At 42.4% G+C, this 23,750-nt stretch overlaps 2 protein-coding genes across 3 annotated transcripts; one reads left to right on the forward strand and one right to left on the reverse strand.

Annotated features, from left to right (window-relative positions):
- Window positions 1–360: 360 nt before the first annotated feature.
- On the reverse strand, window positions 361–8,925 carry mon1a (MON1 secretory trafficking family member A). The gene is made up of 6 exons (XM_017450762.3): window positions 8,826–8,925; window positions 8,027–8,227; window positions 7,501–7,917; window positions 6,286–7,051; window positions 5,293–5,440; window positions 361–4,775 (listed from the first exon to the last, which is right to left on the reverse strand). The coding sequence occupies exons 2-6, from the start codon at window positions 8,154–8,156 to the stop codon at window positions 4,635–4,637; spliced, it is 1,602 nt and encodes a 533-aa protein (XP_017306251.1). The 5' UTR covers window positions 8,157–8,227; window positions 8,826–8,925; the 3' UTR covers window positions 361–4,634.
- A 95-nt stretch (window positions 8,926–9,020) lies between these two features.
- traip (TRAF-interacting protein) lies at window positions 9,021–15,797 on the forward strand. 2 transcript variants are annotated; one of them, XM_017450763.3, is made up of 16 exons: window positions 9,021–9,457; window positions 9,710–9,817; window positions 9,956–10,013; window positions 10,122–10,208; window positions 10,436–10,475; window positions 10,552–10,679; window positions 11,061–11,155; window positions 11,262–11,375; window positions 12,881–12,968; window positions 13,442–13,531; window positions 13,643–13,731; window positions 13,869–14,024; window positions 14,120–14,162; window positions 14,300–14,413; window positions 14,491–14,541; window positions 15,196–15,797. In XM_017450763.3, the coding sequence occupies exons 2-16, from the start codon at window positions 9,720–9,722 to the stop codon at window positions 15,310–15,312; spliced, it is 1,368 nt and encodes a 455-aa protein (XP_017306252.1). In that variant the 5' UTR covers window positions 9,021–9,457; window positions 9,710–9,719; the 3' UTR covers window positions 15,313–15,797. The 2 variants fall into 2 exon arrangements, with proteins under 2 accessions (XP_017306252.1, XP_017306254.1); XM_017450765.3 differs by having other exon boundaries at window positions 9,023–9,457; window positions 14,123–14,162.
- Window positions 15,798–23,750: the final 7,953 nt, after the last annotated feature.

Genomic DNA, 23,750 nt, shown 5'->3' on the forward strand with positions numbered 1-23,750 from the left:
CTGTATATTTATATATGTTTATTTCAAGGCCACACAAAAACCTGTGAAAAGCAGGTTATAGTAATATTATACTGTATATAAGCACTCTTAGATTGCAGTTATTACTGTCCAGGCTGTCCTCTTTTCTACAGTAACGTCAGGCACGGTCGAGGAACCTGTCGAGGAACCTGTTGCACGTATTCAGACGTTAAGAGGTTAAAGCACAACAGCTCTTCACAAAAGTCCGACTTATACTTTTCCAACCCATTACAACAATTACCGTCGATATTAATGAAGTAAAATCACGTGCTCTATGTAAGCTGTCCCTCATACACAGAGTCCTGGAAACACAGTGATTGATACAAAAACTAAATCAAAATGTATATTTAAATAAGACTTTATTGATTTGGTTAATTTATACACATGACAACATTACAGAGCTGCAAAGTCCGAGTTCCACCTAGCTGTACGGGTTTAAAGCGTCGTATTGCACCGCTACACGACAAAACTTCTGCTGTCTACTGCACGAGGAAATCTCATGAAGGAATGCTCTGCACGTCGTATTAAACACAGCAGACAGGAAATAACAGAAAAATGCAACACATTTGTAAGTCTCTTGGTCAGCACTCCCAGTTTAACCCATGTGTGTGCACGTGTGTGTGTGTGTGCATGATACAGAGACTGGAGGTCACTTCCTGTAATAAGATGAAATGCATGACGGCTACCTGAGTACGCGCAATACATCGACTGCTAGCCGTTATCGCAATACTGATATATCGTAGACGGTAGCGGATGACTTAATGCTTGCTGTGATCGGGTACACGAGGAAATAAACTTATTTTACGGAAGCTCGACTGCAAATAAATGCCAACACCACCTGTTAACGTTTTATCGTTATTGGCAGACAAACACACGAAAATAAAAAATCATCATCATCATCATCATCGAAATGGTGCATAGATTTGCTCAAACCGAATTTTAAGCAGGTTTATTGCAGAACGTTTACGCAACTCTACTTCAACCTAATTTTTTATTTTTTTTTTAAATCTCTGCAGGCTTCTAATCACGTTTCGTTTAAATTAAGGACGAATAAAATAAATATTAACAGGAATGTTATCTAAGGACGGTTTAGCGTTAAGGTCTTAGCTAGTCCATTAAAGGACGCCCTTTTTTTATGCGCTCGGATTCTTTAAAATCGCTTAAAATCTTTAAATGACTGCGTTAATTACGTTACACAGCTTATGCTAATCCGGCTGGTTCGAATCGTATTTTTATAATCGCACGTGTATCGACATCGGATATTCACCCGTCAAAATATCGGTTAAGGTCCGGAATTCCGCTGACAGCAAGTTATTTTAAGATTTTAATCATGTCCGGGAAATTAAACTGAATAACATTAACATAAAAAAAAAAACATCATATCACCTAACATTTTCATGCTAGCATACAGATTAGCGCTCGTCAGTGTTTGCTGGTCATTAAACCATAATCAAAGGATCCTAATATTACAAGTTTGTGAGGGAATGTTCATTTAAAGGGGCAGGAAGGTTGTTTTTTTTTTTTTTTAAAGAGCCTGAGCCCCTTGTTCTGGCTGAGGAGGGGCGGAGTTAATTTCCAGCCCAGAAATTTTTTTTTAAAAAAAGTAAAAACATAAACTCAACCCTGAAACAAAGAAACTAGCCAGTTCAGTTGCAGGACAATATCGTAAACGACAGATTTTCCGAAGTATCTTTATAAGCGTGAGTGTATTAGAGGTCTAGGAACACGTTTCAACATTACGACACGCACCTTTAATACGAGCAACTCAAATATTTTAACGCACGCTTACAGCAACTTTACTTAGGTTAACAGTCAGTGTGTTTACATGGACAACAATAATCCACTCTTAACCCGATTAAGACCATACTTTGATTAAGAAACTAGCATGTAAACAGCAATTTTTAATGACCTTAATCTGATTAAAGTCATACTTGAATTAAACACAAATGGAATTAAGACGTGTGGAGTATTCCTGCTTTAGTCGCATTATCGACGTGTATTACAGACATGTAAACACCTTAATCACATTATTAACGTCGTGTGAGAGTTTTCACTGCATTTTCTGGCAGGACACGATCACACACGGCAGTGCTCAACATTTTACGGCGAACAAGAGAGTACGGCTGCGTCCCAAACCGCGTACTTGCCTACTATAGGCCTGTAGTGGGGAAAAATACATGTATCTGGGCTACTATATAGATGATAAGTACGCGGTTTGAGACGCAGCCCACGGCTTCATGCAGTCGTCTATTAGCACGTACAGCATGACTAATAATTAACTGCACTTAAAGCGTTCGTAAAATTTTATTTATTTTATTTTTTTTTAAAAACACCCAAAACTGTATACGGTCCCATAACGAGGACCAACTGTATGTAGATACGTGAGATTCTGGAGGGACGTAATGACGTGTGCTGTTAATCTAATTATGTTCTATAAGATGTAAAACGGGAACATGACAGGAGTATTCTAAAAGCGACTCATGTAAACACCTTAATCACAATATTATCTTACTCAGAGTAGCGTCAGTAATTAGATTACTGCTGTCCATGTAAACGTCGTCAGTGACAGATCATCGTTCAAAGCAGCGCTGCACTGTGCATTAATATGCAGTATGTAAATGAGCTCTCCGAGCAAGCCTTAAACGTGGCATGGTCGTTCACGTCATCAAACAAGAATCATTTTAGAAAACTGCGATATGAAGAAGTCTTTTTCATCTATTACATCGATTTGCTGAGTGAAAAGGAGAGATCTCTCTGAAACATCGTCTCAACATGTCAGTGTAGGTCAGAACAGTGACGGGTCTTTCATATTAAAGAAAAGAAAAGGAAAAAAAAAGGCAAAAGGTGAGATATTGGGTTTAGTTTGATAAGAGCCCGAGGCAGTTAAAGGAGCAGCTTAATGAAAAGTCAGATTTATAACAACAATTTCCCCACTTCCCTGAAATACAGTCAGTCAGCCACGACTACACATCTAGATTAGATTCGCTTTAAACTAAGCTCAAGCTACATAATGCTTTTTTTAAATAAACAAAAGCACGTGTTTACAAATTACAACTTCGAATTATAAAATTGAACCGTTTTAGCATTTTAGAGGCGGAGCCTAGGGAGAGGAGAATAGGGTTTTGTGTGTGTGTGTGTGTGTGTGTGTGTGTGTGTTCCTAAAGCACATCAGTACATTAATAAAGAACTGGATGTGGTTTGAAGTGGATAAAAGGTTTATAAAAAAAAAATAATTACAATTTTTTTTTTTTAAAAACACCATATGATTCGTTAGCTAGATTAGCCTTAGTTTCAGTGCAAATTGATAGTGCAGTGCAGATTGGGCGATATATCAATAATATTGATATAATGATAAACAATTACGTGATACACTTTTCTGAGATATCATTGGTATGGTGATGCTTTTTTTTTGTTTTGTTTTTTTTGTCTTCCAAGGCGTTAAAGAAAAGTATCGGCAAACTAAGCTTTAGTGAAATTTACTGCTGTTTTGCAGTCAGTTTGTTAGCTAAATCATATATCGTGATACACGTCGTGTATCGTAGAAACATCCTCAAGTATCGTGATATGATATTTTTGTCATATCGCCCCGCCCTAGCTTGACGTCATTCTGCGCTCGGACGCTTTTCCCCTTCAATGCCAGGATCAATTCGGCGAAATAAACCTGCGACAAAACAAACCTGTAAACACACGTCTTTAGTCTCTTGACTAGCTAACGAGCTACACTAGTGCTACCGCTAGCATACAGCTCATATTCACTGCGAACTAAATGTATCTTCATGGCTCGATATCCTGGTTTAGCCAAGATACACTCTTAGAAAATCTAAGGGTTCTCAAATCGAAGAATCCTATGCAGATCCCATTCGGAAATCTTTCCACATAGAAATCCACCGGTGCAGCAAAAAGACTGTAGAAGTCACGAGTTCCACAAAGTTTTGAGCTTTCAAAAACAATTAAAAAAAAAACAAAAAAAAACAACAAAAAACTTGTGAGCCTGAAGGAACCTTGTTACGGTTCAAGAAGAATAAAGAAATGGCAGGACTTGCACTCTTAAAATAAACCTGCCAGAAAACGTCACTTAAAGTGTTGCTGAAAAGTTCTCTAGGGAACCGAAATGGTTCTTCTATGGCACTGCTCTAAAAAGCACCTTTATTTTTTAAAGTCTAGAACCTGTAACCAAACAAGAACCCTTGAGGAACCCTTTCCTTTCTTTCAATCTAAAGTGTAGCCCTATATTATGAGAGGTTTCAAAGTACTAAATATTACACACAGCTCCTTTAATGAATGGCATGTTAGTGTTTTGGGGGGTTTTTTTGCGGGGATTTTGTTGTTTTTTGAGGTACTGTGTAGACTACCTCCTGTTGTTGTGGGGGGGTTATTTTGTTTTTATTATTATTTATTTATTTACTTTAAATACGGTTACTGAGGTTTGGTGATAAAAATCCGAGCCTCGTACGGCTCACGTTACTCTGCTCAGCGAAGCTCACTCTGAACCGCTGAAGGATTTGAAATGGTTCTTGTGCGTCCCTCCCCCACGTACGATCCCGACAGCAGCTCCAGCACAGTGTCAGTGGTCTAGATGTGTCAGACATCCTGTCCTCCGGGTCAGGAATCGGATCTCAATACGTGAGCGAGTTGAGGATAAAGAGACGGTCCTCCTCCTTCCTGATCCACTTCAGCAGTTTGGTGACGGCCGACATGGCCAGAGCTTTCGTGGCCAGAGGACTGAAGCAGAGGTAGAGCTCGAAGCCGCTGGTGGACTGAGGAGGAGGACGGGGAGGGAGAAAAAAAAAACCATCTGCTAAACGTTTATCATAGTTTTCACCTCCAATTAAACTTTTCCACATTTTGTCGAAAATGAAATTTGGATTACATGTCATGAATCTACATGAAGCATGGTGGTGGTAGCATCGTGCCGAGGTAACGACCCTTGGCCTCCTGGTGGCTTCTTCTTTCCATTCAACGCTCACGGCATTGTTATTACAGGTCTGTAGCGCTTGTGTCAATTCATAACACAGAACTCCAATTAAGGTTCTAACACTACCAAAAAAAGAATTAAAAATTTGGAAAAGTTCAAGAGGTAAAAAGTAAATACGTATGCAAGCCACCAGGCACCAAAAAAAAAGTCTTGTTCTAATCAAATCTTGTGGGCGGAGCATCTGAGGCTGATTTATGATATTGTATTATGATTATAGTAAGAAAACACACCGAGCCTTTAATGCGACCCATGTTAACGTGAGGCGCATGTGTGTGTGCGTGTGAGGCGTGTGTTCTCACCCAGCCGAGCAGGTTCTCGGTGTTGGTGCAGCGGTAGATGGAGCGCAGGGGTCGTGTCGGGTGGTGCAGGCGACTGTGGAGGTACCGGTACAGCTCCATCAACCTCTCCTGTTCCTCTTCAGTGCGATACGGCACAGGCAGCTCCGGGCTAACGGCAAGAACACACACCACCAGCGGTGAGGTTTTTTTTTCCATATATAACACACACACACACACACACACACACACACACACACACAAAAAACAACAAGCATTTAATATCACTAAAACGCAGGTGTGAGCACAGGATATTGTGAGTGGGCGGAAATGTAAACGCTGCCCCCTGCTGATACCCCGTGTGGCGCTGCAGAGGTGCAGTGAGTTTTATTTATAACGTGCAATTCTCACACCCGATGTTTTGACACGCAAATATAACTGTTAGAAGAATAATCACAGTACCGTTCAGACCAAAACTAAAATAGCCGGCATGCAGCATCTTCCTCTGTACGGTTCCCTTCTAGGAATATAAATATAGCTTATAAATATAAAATCAATACTGGTGGAGTTTTTGACATACATAAGTAATGACACCTGGTTTTCTTCTGAATCTTTATTCTACTAATGAAAACAACTTTATTTTGAAAGGAATCTAAACAAGAGAATTACACTTAACATTTCATCTCATGTTAATTCTTACCATTTTTATTTCGCTAAATTATTCATTATTGTAGATGGTTTCACTAAGGTGCCATGAAATTATGTTTAAATCCTTTACAAGGTCTTGGACTCACAATGAAAAGAACTACATCGTGAACATTATTATTATTATTATTATTATTAGCTGATTTTTGGCTTTCTGTTCGTTTGTTCATGTATTTCTACCTGTATTGAAGAGTTTTTACGCATACGCACGTGTAACGCATAAAAAACGTAACTAATTATTGAATGTTATAATCAGAATTTTATCCAAATAAATGAATGGTGCATGATGGTACCACACGAGCTCATCCTCACCTGGTGTAAAGCCCAGAGCTTTTGGACTTGTAGACGAAGTGCCAGAGCTCTGGGATGCCCACCTGCGAGACGGGGTATGTGGGCGTGTGCAGCGCCTCCTGCAGGGCCTGGTAGACGTTACGCTTCTTCAGCCGGTCCAGAAAGCGCTGCTTACAGTCGGACAGGTTAAAGAAGTCCTCTCGGTCCGTGGAGACCAGGATCAGACAGAGATCGGACGCCTGCTCCAGGTACGAGATGTGCGCGTGGAAGAACCCGGAGGCGTTGAACTTGGGCAGGCAGACGGGCGTCCAGCCCTCCCCCTGTCGGAAGGACGAGGACGAGGCGGCGAGGTTGGACAGCAGGTGGAGGTCGGTGTGATGGAGGTGCTGCTCCTTCTTCCTGATCAGAGCGACGAGTCGGCTCCCGGCGAGCAGGACGGAGAAGACGAGGTTCTTGGAGCTGGCCGCCTGCAGGCTGGTGCAGACGACGTTGCGCGTGGTGCTGCAGAGCGGCAGGCTCATGGTGGCGTTGAGCATCAGCCCCGCGTCCATCTCCAGCAGGCGCAGCAGCCCCGCGGTGACGCGCTCAGATCCGGACAGCAGTCGGCGCAGGTCGAAGCTCTGACGCTGCTGGAAGACGCGCTGCAGCTGAGGCAGAGTGAGCAGGCTCAGGATCTGATAGTAGACATAGTGCAGCTCTCTCCACAGCTCACCGTCCGACTGACCCGAACGAGACACACACACCAACACCAGCGGACTCTTACGCAGGAACACCACGCGGAAACCGTCTGAGGGGGAAGAAAGAAAAAAAAAACACCAAACCGTCAGCATTAATGACAACTAGTGTGTTTAACTACATCCAGGTAACTTATTAAACTTTACTAAAAATGGAAAAGTATTGAAACTCTTTTTGGCTTCTTTCTTTCCATTAACTCTCTAATAAATGGAATATCTTTGTTTTTATTACAGTTATGATATGCAGTTCATTCTGGAAGTAAAAATGTCATCAGTGGCTAGATCCCTATATATCAGCAGAGCTCTGGATGCTCCATACCCATAAATATTGTTTATACTGATCCTCACCGAGCTATAAGGGATATTTTTAAAATAAATTCTACAATTGCATGGCTATAAAACCAAAATGAATGTTTGTTTGTTTTTTCTTAAACCACGGTGTGGGTCAATATACTGCTGAGTGTTTAATTCTTCTTATTAAAACTCGAAACATGGCGATGACCTGCGTGAATGGAGAGTATGACGTTCTTATCGGCCTCTACGAACGACACGAGCGCCATCATGACCCCCATGGTGGAGGAGAGCGCCTCCTCAGAGCCGTAGCGCGTGTAAATGGGCTTCCCCGCTTCGCTGAGGACAAACACGTGCTTCTTGTGTGAACGCCACGTCTCGCTCGTCACGTCTTCCTCCTTCTCCCGTACTACGGCCTGCACCTCTGGCTTCGGCTCGACCACAGCGGCGTCTTCACCTCCTCCTCCTTCTCCTTCTACTCCTCCTTCTACTCCTCCTTCTAGTCCTCCCTGCTGTTCCTCCTCCACCTCCTCGACCTCAGAGTGGTGGCTTCCCGTCAGCTCCACGTCGGCCGTCAGGTCCTCGAAAGACTGCGTGTGGGCGAACATGGCGCGCTCCTGACTTGCGCCTGAGGAACACACAAAGCTTATAAAACTCATTCCACTAAAGCCTGTCCATGCTTTCATGGATCATATCTCCATCAATCCCCATCAAGAACATACAAAGCGCCGTCTCACCCGGCTCGGTCCCTTCCACCAGCCCCGGAGTCGGACTCTCCGATCTGCTGTTGGGAAGATGCTCGACCGGTGCCAGGTTTCCATTCGGAGTGTCCCACGTCACCCCTTTGCTGTGGACGTCGGCCGCCATGCTGGACAACGTTGCGGTGAGAGAAGCCTCGATGTGTCCCGACGGCGTAAAGAACCAAAAATCAAGAATCACTGTATTAGACAGAAGAAACAACAACAACAACAACAACAACAACAACAAAACACAGTTAGAAGATATTGCAGAAATATAAGACTGCAAAGTGTAGAATGAAATGTAATGCAAAATCACAAGTGTTTCACAGCAAAAATAAATAATTAAAAGATTCAACGATGACTAAAAGCAGGTAACCTTTATTTTAGGACTCTTTTGTTTAGTTTAGTTATTTCTTTAGTTAGTTAGAGTTAGAGCACATAAAGTCCCAGCACATGGATCCAGGTCATAATTCAGTCCAATGTTCAGTGGTGGAATATTACACATGTTGGGTGAAAATAAAAAAAAAAGAAGTTAAAATTGTAAGAATTAAGTAGTAAACTAAAAAGCGCAAACTTTCAGCGATAGTACCTATTAAAAACAATCACAAATACAATTTAGATCATCTAAAAATGTCAATAAAAACTGGATCATGAGTGATTGTGCTGCCTAGCCAAGTGAGCTAACTAGGAAATAAACAACCTAAACACACTACATCACAGTAGATGTTTATCTCCATAAATTTAAACATTTTAAATAATATTGTATCGTCTAGAAAACAACATTCTGCAATATTACCTTTATTAACACGGTGTCCATTTTAGCCCTCTGTCTGTTTCGCTACCTGTCACACGGCCCGTATTATTTATTTATTTCTTTTTTCCCCTCCGCACCCACATTCAGATCACTTCCGCCTTCCCCATGTTCCAAGCCGTTCTCTGATTGGATAGCTTTTCTACTAGCCAATAGCATTAGAGAAAGCCGGACCGTATTAACCAATCGTAACGTAGAAGGGCGGGGCTTGTTTGAATACGGGTGTGTATGAGAGGAAAGCGTCGCAGAGGTCATCCAACCGCAATGCATAATGGGACACCGAGTCTTGAAAACAGTTTACGGAACCCTTTTATCCGGGACAGTATTAAAATCTATGGAACCGTGTAGCTGTTTCTTTAGTAGCGCATACCAAACTGTGTTAAATTATGACCGCGATTTAAGTAAGATGTACCCCTTTTTGTGCGCTGGCGATGCGGTGATGGTCGCGTTTTTATGACGCGAAGCAGGAGGCGGAGCCTTTATGTTTGAACCGAACGCGCGATGCGGAAGGTTTTGTTTTCCGTTAAAACAAAACAGAAATATGACAAATAAGTTTGAATAAAGTCGATTTTTTATTGTTGTTGTTCTACAACCAGGTCCTTATAGGAGTATTTTGGGTAAGAGAAATCATGTTTAAATGAAAGAAAGGGCGGGATTGGCGGAAATGAAGGCATAATGTATGTTTATCTCAGTTCTAGTCTGAGACTCGGCTAGCTGTGTGTGTGTGTGTGTGTGTGTGTGTGTGTGTGTGTGTGTGTGTGTGTGAGTGTGAGAATCCTCAGATTTTCAGTGCTGTTGTTCCTCACTGATCTTCAGGTGTTTGTTTGTTTGTTTGTTTGTTTGCTTGTTTGTTTTCCTCCCTCTCACAGCTGCTCCATCATGCCTATCCGGGCGTACTGCACCATCTGCTCGGATTACTTTGACCATTCCAGAGATGTAGCAGCGATCCACTGTGGTCACACGTTCCACTATGCCTGGTAAGAGAACACACCTGAGCGTTGGACCAGGACTGACCGATATATCGTCATAAAGTCTCACGTTACGACACAAATCCAATGCTTCTTTCTTATCTATCTGTCTGTCTGTCTTGTCTTTTTCTCTCTCTTCCGTTAAAGTCTTCTACAGTGGTTCCAGTCAGCTCCCACTAAGACCTGTCCCCAGTGCAGGAAGCAGGTGTGTGTGTGTGTGTGTGTGTGTGTGTGTGTGTGTGTGTGTGTGTGTGTTAGTTCATTATACTGTAGCGTTTGCACTCTGACCACGTTCTCCGTATGGTATCACCAGGTCAGCACCAGACACATCATCAACAAGCTGTTCTTCGATGTAGCGCCGGACGAAGAGGGGTCTGCAGCCGACCCCGAGAGCCTGCAGGTGAGACCTTTCACACAGAGCATTTACTCACAGCACAGCTGGAGTAGTCCTGATGTTCTTCATTAGCTTCACACTTTATGTAAAAAAATTTTTTTTTAAAAAACACACACATAATGTGTAAATTCCTGAGTTTGTAAACACTGGTCCAGTCCTCTGTATTTGTTTCACTCACACACATACACACACGTGTGAACCCTGACCCCCTCCTCTGCTTTTTTTTTTTCCAGAACGAGTTGGATCGAATGAAAGTAGTTTTATGTGAAAAAGGTAAGAGTGTAGTTCATCAGGACGTGTTTCAGCACAGCGCTGATCGCTGATTACGGATTGCTGATGTGTGTTTCAGAGAGAGACTGGAGAGACAAACAGAAAGCGGCCGAGTCTCTGAAGGAGACGATCGAGAAGCAGAGAGCCGACCTGGACAGAGTGAGGAGAGAGATCGGAGAGAAGGAGATGCTCTGTACCGCCCTGAGAGTAAGAGAGAGAGAGAGAATGTGAGAGAGCAAGAGATGATTGAGCGAGAGAAAGATGATGGAGAGATGTATAGAGAGAACGAGACGATGAGAGCGAGAGAGACACGATGAGCGAAAGACGATTGAGAGAGAGCATGACAATGAGAGAGCTCATGAAAGAGAGATGGAGAGACAGAGAGAGATTTACATCTCATGAGACGAAGGGGGAAAATGGCCGAATCTAGTGTAATTGAATGAGAAATGGGTTACCTTGACAACCACGTGGGGGAGGTGGGGTGATAACTGCGATTGTAGTCCCGATGTGATGTGAACGCGCTGCTAGCTTTGTTTCCTGGTTAGCATTAGCGCAGGTGTGTGACGTGTCCCGACTGAACCCCTGCAGAAGCAGATGCAGTATTTGGAGAGTCAGCAGCGAGAAAGCGAGGCAGCTAAAGAGGAGGCCAAGAGGCTGCGGGTCAAAATGAAAACCTACGAAAGGTACGTGTTTGGTGTTTCTGTTTACGTTTCGACGCGTGGACTTAATCCTGGAGCGTATACACACGTTTATGAACATTCTAATGGTGTGTGTGTGTGTGAGATACAGCCTGGACATGGTACTGCAGGGTCAGAGGGCAGAGGTGGAGGCCATGATCTCGGACATGGGCGTGGGACAGTCGGCTGTGGAGCAGCTCTCCATCTACTGCATCTCTCTCAAAAAGTAACGTCACATACCGTTCAACATCACATCATCATTTTTGCTAGTTACTCCAGGGCTGGGCAACGTGGCGATGTAATGTCCATACACTTTTCACAAGAATCGCAGTATATGTTTTCTGGAAGCATCGCTGAGAATTGGTTAAAAAAACAAATTTAGCAACAGAATTTTAGCTAAACTAAATATCATGTATCGCGTGTTGTAGAAATGCTTTCACGTACCATGACGTGATACTTTTTTGTCGTATTGCTCACTCCTGATGGACATGCACTGTCTGATAGTAAAATATCTTAATAAGATTTTAAAAAATCCTGAAGTTCTGTCAAATAGGATGGATGGATGGATATATGGATTGATGTATGGATGGATGGATGGATACGTTGGATATGTGGATGGATACATGAATGAATGAATGGATGGATGGATGGATTGATACATTGGATGGATGGATGGATATGTGAATGGATGATTGGATTGATACATTGGATGGATGGATGGATATGTGGATGGATGGATATGTGAATGGATGGATGGATACATTGGATGGATGGATATGTGGATGGATGGATATGTTTGATATGTGGATGGATACATGGATGGATGGATGGATGGATATGTGGATGGATGGATGGATACATTGGATGGATGGATGGATGGATATGTTTGATATGTGGATGGATACATGGATGGATGGATGGATATGTGAATGGATGGATGGATACATTGGATTGATACATTGGATGGATGGATGGATGGATGGATATGTTTGATATGTGGATGGATACATGAATGGATGGATTTATATGTGAATGGATGGATGGATACGTGCATTGATACATTGGATGGATGGATGGATACAATGGATGGATGGATACATTGGATTGATACGATGGACGGATATGTGGATGGATGGATGGATGGATACATTGGATTGATACATTGGATGAATGGATGGAGGGATACATTGGATGGATGGAGAAGTGTGTGGATGGATGGAGGGATACATTGGATGGATGGAGAAGTGCGTGGATGGATGGAGAAGTGCGTGGATGGATACTAATAATAAAGTGTCTGTTTATAAATAATATTATGGTCTGTCCTGTACACCACAGCCACAGTACAGAGCGGTTTAAAGCAATATTTTAGCCAAAATAATAATTTCTTAAAAACGAAATTCCAAGAAACGTGAAGCAGTGGAGCTTCACAACGAGCGCTTCATAACGAGCGCTTCATAACGAGCGCTTCATAACGAGCGCTTCACAACGAGCGCTTCACAACGAGCGCTTCACAACGAGCGCTTCACAACGAGCACTTCATAACGAACACAGTGAACAAACGAACACAGAACTCCATCGTCACACGTCGTGTAGTTCGCAGCGCTGGTTTAAAACTCCACTTCCTCTTTAACCAGAGTTAGTCGCCGTCCCGGTTTTTTTCTTTCCCCACTTGATGCATTCAGAGTGAGTTTTCTCTCTTCCTTTTCCGCATTTCTCTTTCTCTCTTTCCAGAGAGTACGACAGTCTGAAAGTCTGCCTCCGGACCTCCAACGAGATGTGCGAGAAGCTGAAGAGGGAAGTGTTCTGCTCTAATAACAAGGTACATCTGACCGCTTCCACGCCTCACTTCCACTTTTTGGTTTTTTTGTTTGTTTGTTTTTTTGAACAGCTGGTGCGTTAGATATTAGATATTAGCTACTGTATGTCAGTGTCTGTTAATGAGCTGTAAATGGCATCACTCTGGCACAGCGCTGTTGAGTTCTGGATTCTGATTGGTCGGAAGAGTCGAGCAGCTCTGAGAGTAGCGCAGCTGCAGCACACGGGTTTGTATTAACGCACGTGTAAACGCTGATACGCTGCAGTTCGCCGTGTGGCGTTTACGAAAGGAGTCTCCGGTGTCGGGTGAGAACAGGGACGTTGTTTCGTGGACGTCCGACGGCATGAAACGTAACTGAACGGATAAAACATCACGTCGTCGTCGTTCTTTAATAGGATTTTTTTTTTTAAGGCAGATTTGCCGTGGTATAAGAGGAATAAAAACTGCGTGGTGTTTTATTTATTGATCTGTTGCAGTTGCAGAAAGTCACGCTAGAGATGAACCGAGCGAAGGAGGACATGAAGGCTTTTCAGAATGACCTCGCCAACTCGGATAAAGAGATCACGGTGAGACACGCACGTCCGTTTTTAATCCACTTAATTACATTACGTGTTCAGTGTGTGCTGTTAGTGACTGTGTGTGTGTGTGTGTGTGTGTGTGTGTGTGTGTGTGTGTAGAGTCTAAAGAAGAAAGTGGAGATCCTGCAGAAGACCCTGAGCACTCCCACACGCACCAACGAGGCCATCAGCCGCCTCGTGTTCGAGAGGTTCGTTTTCGGGTTTCATACACACACACACACACACACACACACACACACACACACACACACACACACTTTATACGTATAAAGCACCACTGAGTGACGGATTTAAACCTGCCTGTCCTGTGCTCGTCGTGTTTCAGCCCCGCCCCCATCGAACTCAAGTCCCCACGCCTGCACCGGCCCTCGGACAGCCAGGACATCGACCTCAACATGACCTTTGACATCAGCACACCTGAGCAGGTGGAGAAGAAGCCAGCGGCCGTCCCCTCGAAGAAGATGCGCCTGGATCAGGCAGCGTGAGTGTCTCGTCTCCACGTGTCTCCTTTTAGATATATATTTACTCTTTTAAAGTGGCGTGGAGATTAATCTGGGATTTTCACGTTCTGCTCAGTAGGACGTCGTCCAAACACGGCGAGAACACGTTCGGGAGTAAGGTACGTCTGAGAAATAAACCTGATTGCTTCAAAGCGACCAGGAGATCTACAGTACGTCTCACTTTGTGTGTGTGTGTGTGTGTGTGTGTGTGTGTGTGTGTGTGTGTGTGTGTGTGTGTGTGTGTGTGATTTCACAGATCTCACACCCTAAAGATGACGAGGTTTCCATGGAGCCCATGTTCAGGAACTCTCTGCTTTTCAGGAAGAAGATGTTTGGCAGCATGCTCGACCCGCACAGCAAACCTGGAGCTGTAAGACACACACACACGAAGTAATTGCTAATATTTTATTAATACAGAACCTTAACGTGTGTGTGCGTGCGTGTTAGGTAAGAACGGGCTACGATGGACTCGGAGGAAGGACCAAATTCATCCAGCCTGTATCCTTTATCACAGACGGCGGTGATTCACACAAAAGTTACTCGAGTGACTGAATATTAAGGCTGATGAGCAGTATGAGTGAGTTACAGGAATAAATCAATTTTTAAAAAAAAAAGAAAAAAAGTACGAAGAGATGAAAAAAGGGAACGGAAGAACAGAGGGGAGACGAAGAGTAAGATGGAAACTAAAAGAAAAGGAAGTGAACGGTTCAAAAGTGAAAAGGGCAGAGAAGCGAATAGAAACAAATGTAGGAAGAGTTTTGAAAAAGGGGAAAATGAAAGAAAAAGACTGAACTAGAACGAGCGGAGAAGGTGAAAGATAGCAGCAGAAAGACTGACGTGGGAAGTAGAAAATGAAAGGAGATATAAGAGGACACAGCGCAGGAAAAGAAAGAGAACTAGAACGTTAAAGAAGAAAAGGAAAGAGAAAAACAGACAGGAAAAGAGTAAAGGCGAGGGACGCAAGATTATGAAGAATTAAAGTTAGTGAAGCGGGGGGGGGGGGCAATAAATTGGAAAAAGAAAAGAGCCATGAAAGTGATGGAGAAAAAGAATCCACAACGCGCTGCCTTTCATCACGGTTTAGTTTCTGAAATCTTTTTAAAATTGTGTTTAACGGTGTCCACGATGCTTTTCTTGACCCGAGTGCGTCAGTCTCCGCTGGCTGAGATCCGGCCGCTCGTCATGAAGGCAAAGAGGAAGAAAGTGTCGAGGCCAGCGCCGAGCAAACTGACCCCTAACCTCGCCACCCTGGACGGATTCCTGGAGTGACCTCTGACCTTTCTCGTTTGTCTCTAAATAATGTGGGGGTAATAAACACATGGGTGGTGTGTGTGTGTGTATGTATATGTATATGTATGTATGTATGTATATATATATATATATATGTATATGTATATATATATATGTATATATATGTGTATATATATGTATATGTATATATATATATATATATATATATATATATATATATGTATATGTGTATATATATATGTATATGTGTATATATATGTATATATATGTATATATAAGAGCGAGATGGGACTCATTGTCTGACGTCTCGTATGAACTGGAGGTTTTTTTAAAAACACGCCAAACAATTCCTATTTATTTTTTTCTTTTTTTATAACTGTTTCAATTTCCAGTCAGTTCTTTTGTTGTTTTTTTTGCGTCTCTGTTGAATGTGTGTACTCTTGTATATTTTTGTGTCAGTTATTCCAGTTGCAGAGTGGAACTTAATAAATTGTAGTTTTCTACTCTCTGCTTTAACGGTTTTCATATTTTGTCAGCGGGCCCCGCTTCATAAAGGTGCACATGTCCTGTGGTTCTTGCATCATCGTTGTGTTGTTCTTCTTAATATTATTATTATTATTATTATTATTATTATTTCTGCTTTTTTACATTTATTTCAAGTAGTCCTCCCTCTGTTAAATCCATAAATTTGTCCGCATTATTGCTAATTGCAGTCACATCACTGAAAACTCAACAAACTCTCCAGTATCACTTACTGGAATGAAGATGTCTCCCCAGACCACACTATTGTAGCTGCTTGTATTGTAGTCAGACCAACACTACAACCTGCCCTGACGGTATCACAGAGAATGTACCGAGAACGAACCAGCGCACTAACAACGTCGGCTCTGGCTCGTACGGGGATCTTTCCATCGATGAGCAGTAGAGCTGTAGGACTCGGTCATGTTTTGACCCGTTTTCTCTTCTGACTTGCCTTGAAATGATTGCATTTGTACTTGGACTTGTCATGGGCTTGGACATCGGTCTCGCTAAATACGGTCTTGGTCTCGACTCATTAAAGTCTTCTTTTCACATGCACGAAGTTTAACGAGGAGTAATTCCTTCTTTTAGAAAATATAGTCGGATTGCTGGTTCAGTGCGCGAATAAAGCTAGCAAGTTCACACAAATATCATAACTGGTTCAGGTTCCGCTGATTAGTTAAGAACAGGTGTCTGCTAAAAAGATCTTATTTACCAATGGCAGGGAAAGAAACTACATTGAGCATGCAATGTTTTGGTGCAATTGCATATGTTTGGCCTCAAAAAGGTTTTTGATGCCTTTTGGTCTCTATCTCGAGTTGGTCTTGATTACATTTGTCCTTGACCCCTTTAAAACTCGATTTCAATTTCACCAGTTCAAGAAGTTTTCCGCAACAAAAAAAAGCAGAAGGATGCCAATACTTTTTTTGCACAGTAAGATAAAGTATTGAGTTAAAGTTTTTGGTCAGCAGCAAAACTCTTCTCGGTGCTTGGCCCCCTGTCGTCGCTGTTGAACCTTACTTGCCCTTAACAGTTGTGAGCAGCAGAGGGCGCTGAGAGCCTGTGGGAGTTACTGAGTGGGGATTCTGGAAATTCCAGAGAATTGATTCACAGTTTCCTGTGTAAGATCCCGCTGGAAGACGCGCATGGAGATGTATCATCACTTTATCACTTCAGATTTCCAGAATTATTTCCGACATTCCTCCTCCACTAAGTGAGGAATCAGAAAAAAGACCAGGAGTATGAAATCTCAAAAAACCTAGCTCACACATGACTAGATTTGTCCATGCACATCACCAGGTTTAGTAAATCTGTCGGTAAATCTCTTGGTAAATAACTCAGTGGGATTTCCCCTGTTTTACATCATGCGCACTACTGAGTCGGCTCCATGAGTCGGCTCTTTTAGGCGACCCTTGCATATATGAACCTTTAATTCCTTTATTTGTTTCATTCTTCTTCTTTTTTTTTTTTGTAAGTGTAAGCAACGCCATCCCTCATTCATTCATCCATTCAGGGAAACATCCTTTAATCTCAGCTGTTCGTTTTGAATGATTCATGAGTCGAGTCGTGTGTTTGACTCAGCTGTGTGAACGAGACGACGATTGATCAGAAATACTATTTAGAAATAGGTCTAAATCCAATGCAAAGTAATGTTATCTTATTACCAGCAACGTAGATTAAGATTTCATGAAACTATTTAGCCATTAGTAAGCAAACAAGAACACTCACTGATCATAAAAGGGCAGTGAGTCGTTTAGGAGCTGAGTCAATAAGAGTCGACTCATATTGGTCAGCTGAGTCAAATGATCTGGAGCCGGAATTTCCACGAATATCGTGCAGTTTAAACAGATTTTATTACTTTAAATATATAAATGTTCAAATGTGGATCTCTTTAATTTGATGGCGATAATTCATTTTTTTTAAAACGGGAAATGATGCAGTTAACAGAAAATGATTCATTTTAGATTTCAGGGTTAATTAAATATATACAGAATAAACAGCTGCATATCCTTAAGATACAAACACTCAGTATGTTTTATTATTAAATTCTAAGATTTGGATTGTTGTGTTGTGGGATACCACTTAAAATAAAATAATAATAATAATAATAATTTATTTTCCCATTGTTTGGAAAGAATAAAATTGCCTATGATAAGCGATGCTTAGCCCAATACATACATATCTGCATGCATGTGGACAGTGGAACCCATCTGTACTCACACACACACACACACACACACACACACACACACACACACACACACACACACAGGGAAAATTGTTTACTCTTAAAAATAATGTGGATTTTTAAAACAATAAAATATGATAATAAAATAACCAAAATGACACCACGTGTACAAAGCAGACTGCTCACACAGATCAGAATAAAAGCTGATCTATTTTTTTTCTTCTTTTCTCGGTACACTGATGAAACAAATTCAGCCCCTAAATTAACACCCCTCACTCTGAGTCTCTTAATAAATGTGTGTGTTAATGTGCTTCACGCTGCATTATTCTCCCTCTGCTTCTGTCTACAGTATTGTTCCCAATCCTGTCCTCTTTATTACTTTTCTAATTTCCCCTCATCATCTGTGAAACACACACACACACACACACACACACACACATACACATCACCATCATCATTAATTATGTTTGGTGTGTCCATCTCATTCAGGAAGCTCTTAGAGAAAAAAAGAGGGTGTTTCTTTTCTTTCACGGAGACATTAGAGAAGAAGAAAAACCCCAGTGCATTAAATTACAGAACAATATTTCTGGCTTTATACAGCAGCACTGTTAGACTCTCCGTTCTGATTGGTCAGAAGGGGTTGATTGATTTTCTACAACAGCGGCTCTGACGATGGTACTTTGCAGTGCACCTGCTTTCTTTTCGTCCGTTTTATTACCTTCGTGAGACAGGAAAAGAGGTGAGCGTACGACTGTTCATAGCGGCTATAACGTAAGCGACAACAGGAACGTCTCACAGAACGTTAAGCGTAACTATAAATGGATAAAAAAAAAAAAAGTAAAAGAAAACGATCCCAGCATTCAGGAGCTGTAGCGAATGCCGGTTCTTGCTCTCACATCTGGATCTGGTTGTCGGTCCGTGGCTCTGCTCTGTGTAAAAAAGCAGATCGGCGAGTGTTTACTCTCAGGCCGTGGGGAAATGGAAGCGCTCTGGGACGGAGCCAGAAGAGCATGTGAACCATGAAGAGGAAGAGGAGGAGGAGGAGGAGGAGGATGACGAAGGGCTTTCATTAGACCCGAGGGGGGCGCCGGAAATCATGTCAGTGGGAACAATGGTGCCTCACTTCCTGGTTTTTCACCGAGGCCGATGAGGATGGACGTGGCAGTGGATGCTGATGCTGTTTGTACTTTGGTCCAGTCACAGAGACGCGCCGTGAATCAGCACCGAGCCGATTAGTGAAGAAGCTTCTGGAGGCCAGTGTGAGGTTCTTCCAGCTCAGGTTCAGACAGATATTACAGAAACAATTCTGTTTTCTACACAACACTGACAGCAGTGTGCCACACAAACCCTTTAAAATGAGCTTTGAAATGTAGAAAGTGGTCAGTGTTGAACTTTCCATCACTTCTTCTCTGGTGTTGAATACACCCTGCCGTGCCATGGGCACAAGAAGGAGCAGCAGAAACTCAGTGCTAAGCCTAGCATCCCAAGACAGAGCAAAAAAAAAAAATCCAATCACTATTTTTAAAGACTCGTATGAAATAAATGAGAGTGTGTGTGTGTGGTCAGATTGGAGTATTTTAGGTCATTTGCTCACTCAGTGCATTTGTGCATATCCAAAAGTGGGGTTATTTATTTATTTATTTATTTATTTAACATGTTTTCTGCTTGAGTTTTCTTTCCCCTTCAGTATCCGATTCTCACTTGACAGAGATTCCTTCCTTACAGCTCTGCTTGGGGGCAGAAGTGCGTCTCTGGGGTTTCTCGTAACCAGAAAAGACCCAACAACACACACTTCAAATGGTTAAAAGCTCCGAAAACAACCCTTTCGCTCGATCAGCAAAACAGACGAGCTTCACTTGTGCTGTCTTACAGAGAACCTCCCCGTCTCCTGATTTATCTCCATCCCCTCAAGGTCGTCTCCAGGCCACTCAGATGCTCGCTTCCTTTTTTTCAGTTTTATTTTTAATGAGAGAGGAGAGTGTGTTTTGCTCGGGCACATCCAAAACAGGAAGGAGCGCGCGCTGAATGATGATCTGACTTTAAAACCTGCAGCCAAAAGGCCAAAATGCTTTGTGAGGGTTCAGTGTGTGTGTGTGTGTGTGTGTGTGTGTGTGTGTGTGTGTGTGTGTGTGTGTGTGGTTTGGCCTTCATGCAGTGCATTTCTGCAGAGCAGCTGCTCACATTAGACTTGTGTGTGCGAGTCTTATTGGCTCTGAGGCAGCTCTTTGCGCTCGTTCAAGCAGGCGCAGAGCCAATTTCAAAAACTCTCTCTCTCTCTCTCTCTCTCTCTCTCTCTCTCTCTCTCTCTCTCTCTCTTTCCTCTAAACACTTCTCTGTGTGCTGAACTCCCTTCGTGTTTTCATAAAGCATTCACGAGTCTCAGAAAAACTAGGACAGCGTTTCCCTGTTAGAAAGAGAAGAACCAAGAGAACCAGGAACTTACGCTCATTCGAGTTCGAGGTGAACTTGTAACCGGTAATTCCCTCCTAAAGCCGGTTAAAAAAAACAACAACAACAAAAAAAAAACGAAGACGCCCCTCAACATGAAATTTCTAACTAACATGGGGTAACTTTCTCACGTAGCAGTTCCGTCCCGGTGTACGGAGTGACGTCAGATCAACATGGCCGCTCACGACGTGTACGGTGAAACGTTCCCTTTACTTCCCTGCTTTTAAATGAGTTCGTATCAGTACTGACTTTAGAGCGGGTAATATCCAGACGCGGTACTCGGTTAAACCTATAACCGGCCGTATTAATCACTGTTCTGAGAAGCTAATCATCAACTAGCGTTAGCTGGCTAGGTTAGGCTAACGCTGCTTGCTACAGCCCGCACACTGTTCGAAAAAAAGGGTTCTTTAGGGGTTCTTAGCTTCCAGGATAAGGGTTTAACTGAAGAACCTTTAAGGTGCCCTTGAGCTCTTATTGTATTTTGATTTTTTTTTTTTTGCTGCGCGTCATTTACTTTACAATAATGAATGTGAAAATTATTTACAGTGATTGTTTTTTCTGATCATCAGTCGTTCGAAACGAGTTTTTCCGTTTGATTTCAAACGTAATTATTTGTTTTAATCGCCTTCCTTTGTTTTCGAACTCAATTTATTAGTATTTGATCACGTAACATAATCGAACAATCATAATACATTTCTATTTTACTCCTTTTTGTTTTAGAAATACGCATTTAATTCAAAATGCGATTGTTTCCTTCGTTTACTCAATGCATTATTATTATTATTATTATTATTATTATTATTACTTGTTCGCGTAAAGCACTTTAAATGATCTTTGTGTATAAATTGTGCTGGAGAAATAAAGGTGAGGATTGAGACGCTCTGATTGAGATATATGATATACTATACAGTATATTATACACGTTTATAACCCACGTGTAACCTCTGACCCTGGAGCAGCAGCAGATCAGCACATTGCTCTGTTTTTCTGCTTCAGGGTTTAAAAACTTCAGCAGGTTTGTGAAACACACTCGCATGTTTGATGGTGATCTCGACCCCATGTCACGGCTCATCTCTGCATGTGTCTGTTCAGGGCTGACAGGCAGGAAGTGTGTGTGTGTCTGTGTGTGTGTGTGTGTGTGAGTGAGTTTTGAGTTCATGTCAAACAAACAACTAAGATCTAAAATCCAGGTTTAGCAACGAAAAATAAAAAACCCTGACAAATCTGATCTAAGAGCAGCTGGGCGAAAGCGTCAGCATCTGAGGCTCTGTGACTCTGTGACTCTGAGGCGCTGAGGCTCTGTGACTCTGAGGCTCCGTGACTCTGTGACTCTGAGGCTCTGTGACTCTGTGACTCTAAGGCTCTGTGACTCTGAGACTCTGAGACTCTGTGACTCTGAGGCTCTGTGACTCTAAGGCTCTGTGACTCTGAGACTCTGAGACTCTGTGACTCTGAGGCTCTGTGACTCTGAGGCTCTGTGACTCTAAGGCTCTGTGACTCTGAGACTCTGAGACTCTGAGGCTCCGTGACTCTGAGGCTCTGTGACTCTGAGACTCTGTGACTCTGAGGATCCGTGACTCTGTGACTCTGAGGCTCTGTGACTCTGAGGCTCTGTGACTCTGTGACTCTGTGGCTCTGACTCTGTGACTCTGAGGCTCTGTGACTGTGACTCATCCTCGTTGCTCTCCCATCATCGGACCCAACAAAACTTTCAACCTTCACACGATGAACATCAGCCCTGTTTATTCCACTCAGCTCTGGATTTAAGGAAAGTTCAGTGTAAAAACACACGTCTGATCTCTCTGATCGTAAAAACACACGTCTGATCTCTCTGATCGTAAAAACACACGTCTGATCTCTCTGATCGTAAAAACACACGTCTGATCTCTCTGATCGTAAAAACACACGTCTGATCTGTCTGATCGTAAAAACACACGTCTGATCTCTCTGATCGTAAAAACACACGTCTGATCTCTCTGATCGTAAAAACACACGTCTGATCTCTCTGATCGTAAAAACACACGTCTGATCTCTCTGATCGTAAAAACACACGTCTGATCTCTCTGATCGTAAAAACACACGTCTGATCTCTCTGATCGTAAAAACACACGTCTGATCTCTCTGATCGTAAAAACACACGTCTGATCTCTCTGATCGTAAAAACACACGTCTGATCTCTCTGATCGTAAAAACACACGTCTGATCTCTCTGATCGTAAAAACACACGTCTGATCTCTCTGATCGTAAAAACACACGTCTGATCTCTCTGATCGTAAAAACACACGTCTGATCTCTCTGATCGTAAAAACACACGTCTGATCTCTCTCTCCGTCCACACAGTAACTATTTGAAATAAGCAACATCCGATAGTGATGTAACAGGAAATGAATAATAAAAATAGAAGAATATTAATCGATATTAAGATTACACACAAAGAATATTCCATGATAAAAAAAACCTTCCGGACCAGTTTTAAAGTTTTTATTTGATTTAATTTGTTGGATTTTGTATGTTTTTATTTTTATGAAATAAGCAACTTTTGGAAAATATGGAAAAATTTGTAGTGCATGTCTCTAACACAACACACACACACACACACACACACACGTACGCACGCACACGTACGCACACACACACACACACACACACACACACACACACACACACAAAATCAGACTCCACTCAGCAAGAAGCCTCTCCTTCCTTTATTTCCTGTTGTCTTTTCTACATCCCGAATTTAAAGCCCCTATCGGCTCCTCGATTTCCGAGCACACACACACACACACACACACACACACACACACACACACACACACACACACACACACACACATACCGAGTAATGGAGGTGTGCAGGAGAGCAGCGCGGCCATTATTCCTGTTTCCTAAAGCTGCTCGCTTACAAAGAGTCACTCAGCAGGTCACTAATGGGGAGCTGATGCACAGGTAGAGGCCACTGACCCTCATCTCTCATCACACACACACACACACACACACACACACACACACACACCTACACCCTTATATCTTGTCAAACATCAAATATAATACTTAAAGATTTATATATAGCCTAAATCATATAAGGAATCAAACATTCCGTGTGACGCGGGACGGAGCGGTGTGATGAAGCTGAGTTACTGTTACTCATGTTCTGAAGTGTTTTATTCCTCTTACACCACAACAATTTACCGATACTGACATCTTTTTTTTTATTAAACAACAGAACGTCACATTTTATCCATTTAGAGTTACACAACGTTGTAAAAACGTCCGCAAACGTCACGTCGCCCCTGAGCGTCAC

Source organism: Ictalurus punctatus, chromosome 21, assembly GCF_001660625.3.
Source record: "Ictalurus punctatus breed USDA103 chromosome 21, Coco_2.0, whole genome shotgun sequence".
NCBI classification, from domain to species: Eukaryota; Metazoa; Chordata; class Actinopteri; order Siluriformes; family Ictaluridae; genus Ictalurus; species Ictalurus punctatus.

What these genes read in the sequence shown, in the direction of transcription:
- traip (XM_017450763.3), top strand. Translation starts at nt 9,720, where the DNA reads ATGCCTATCCGGGCGTACTGCACCATCTGCTCGGATTACTTTGACCAT. An exon ending in AGTAGTTTTATGTGAAAAAG is followed by an intron (nt 10,476 to 10,551) that starts GTAAGAGTGTAG and finishes TGTGTGTTTCAG; the next exon opens with AGAGAGACTGGAGAGACAAA. An exon ending in AAAATGAAAACCTACGAAAG is followed by an intron (nt 11,156 to 11,261) that starts GTACGTGTTTGG and finishes TGTGAGATACAG; the next exon opens with CCTGGACATGGTACTGCAGG.
- mon1a (XM_017450762.3), bottom strand. Translation starts at nt 8,156, where the DNA reads ATGGCGGCCGACGTCCACAGCAAAGGGGTGACGTGGGACACTCCGAAT. An exon ending in AGCTCTGGGCTTTACACCAG is followed by an intron (nt 5,441 to 6,285) that starts GTGAGGATGAGC and finishes TCTTGCCGTTAG; the next exon opens with CCCGGAGCTGCCTGTGCCGT. An exon ending in CCGAGAACCTGCTCGGCTGG is followed by an intron (nt 4,776 to 5,292) that starts GTGAGAACACAC and finishes CCTCCTCCTCAG; the next exon opens with TCCACCAGCGGCTTCGAGCT.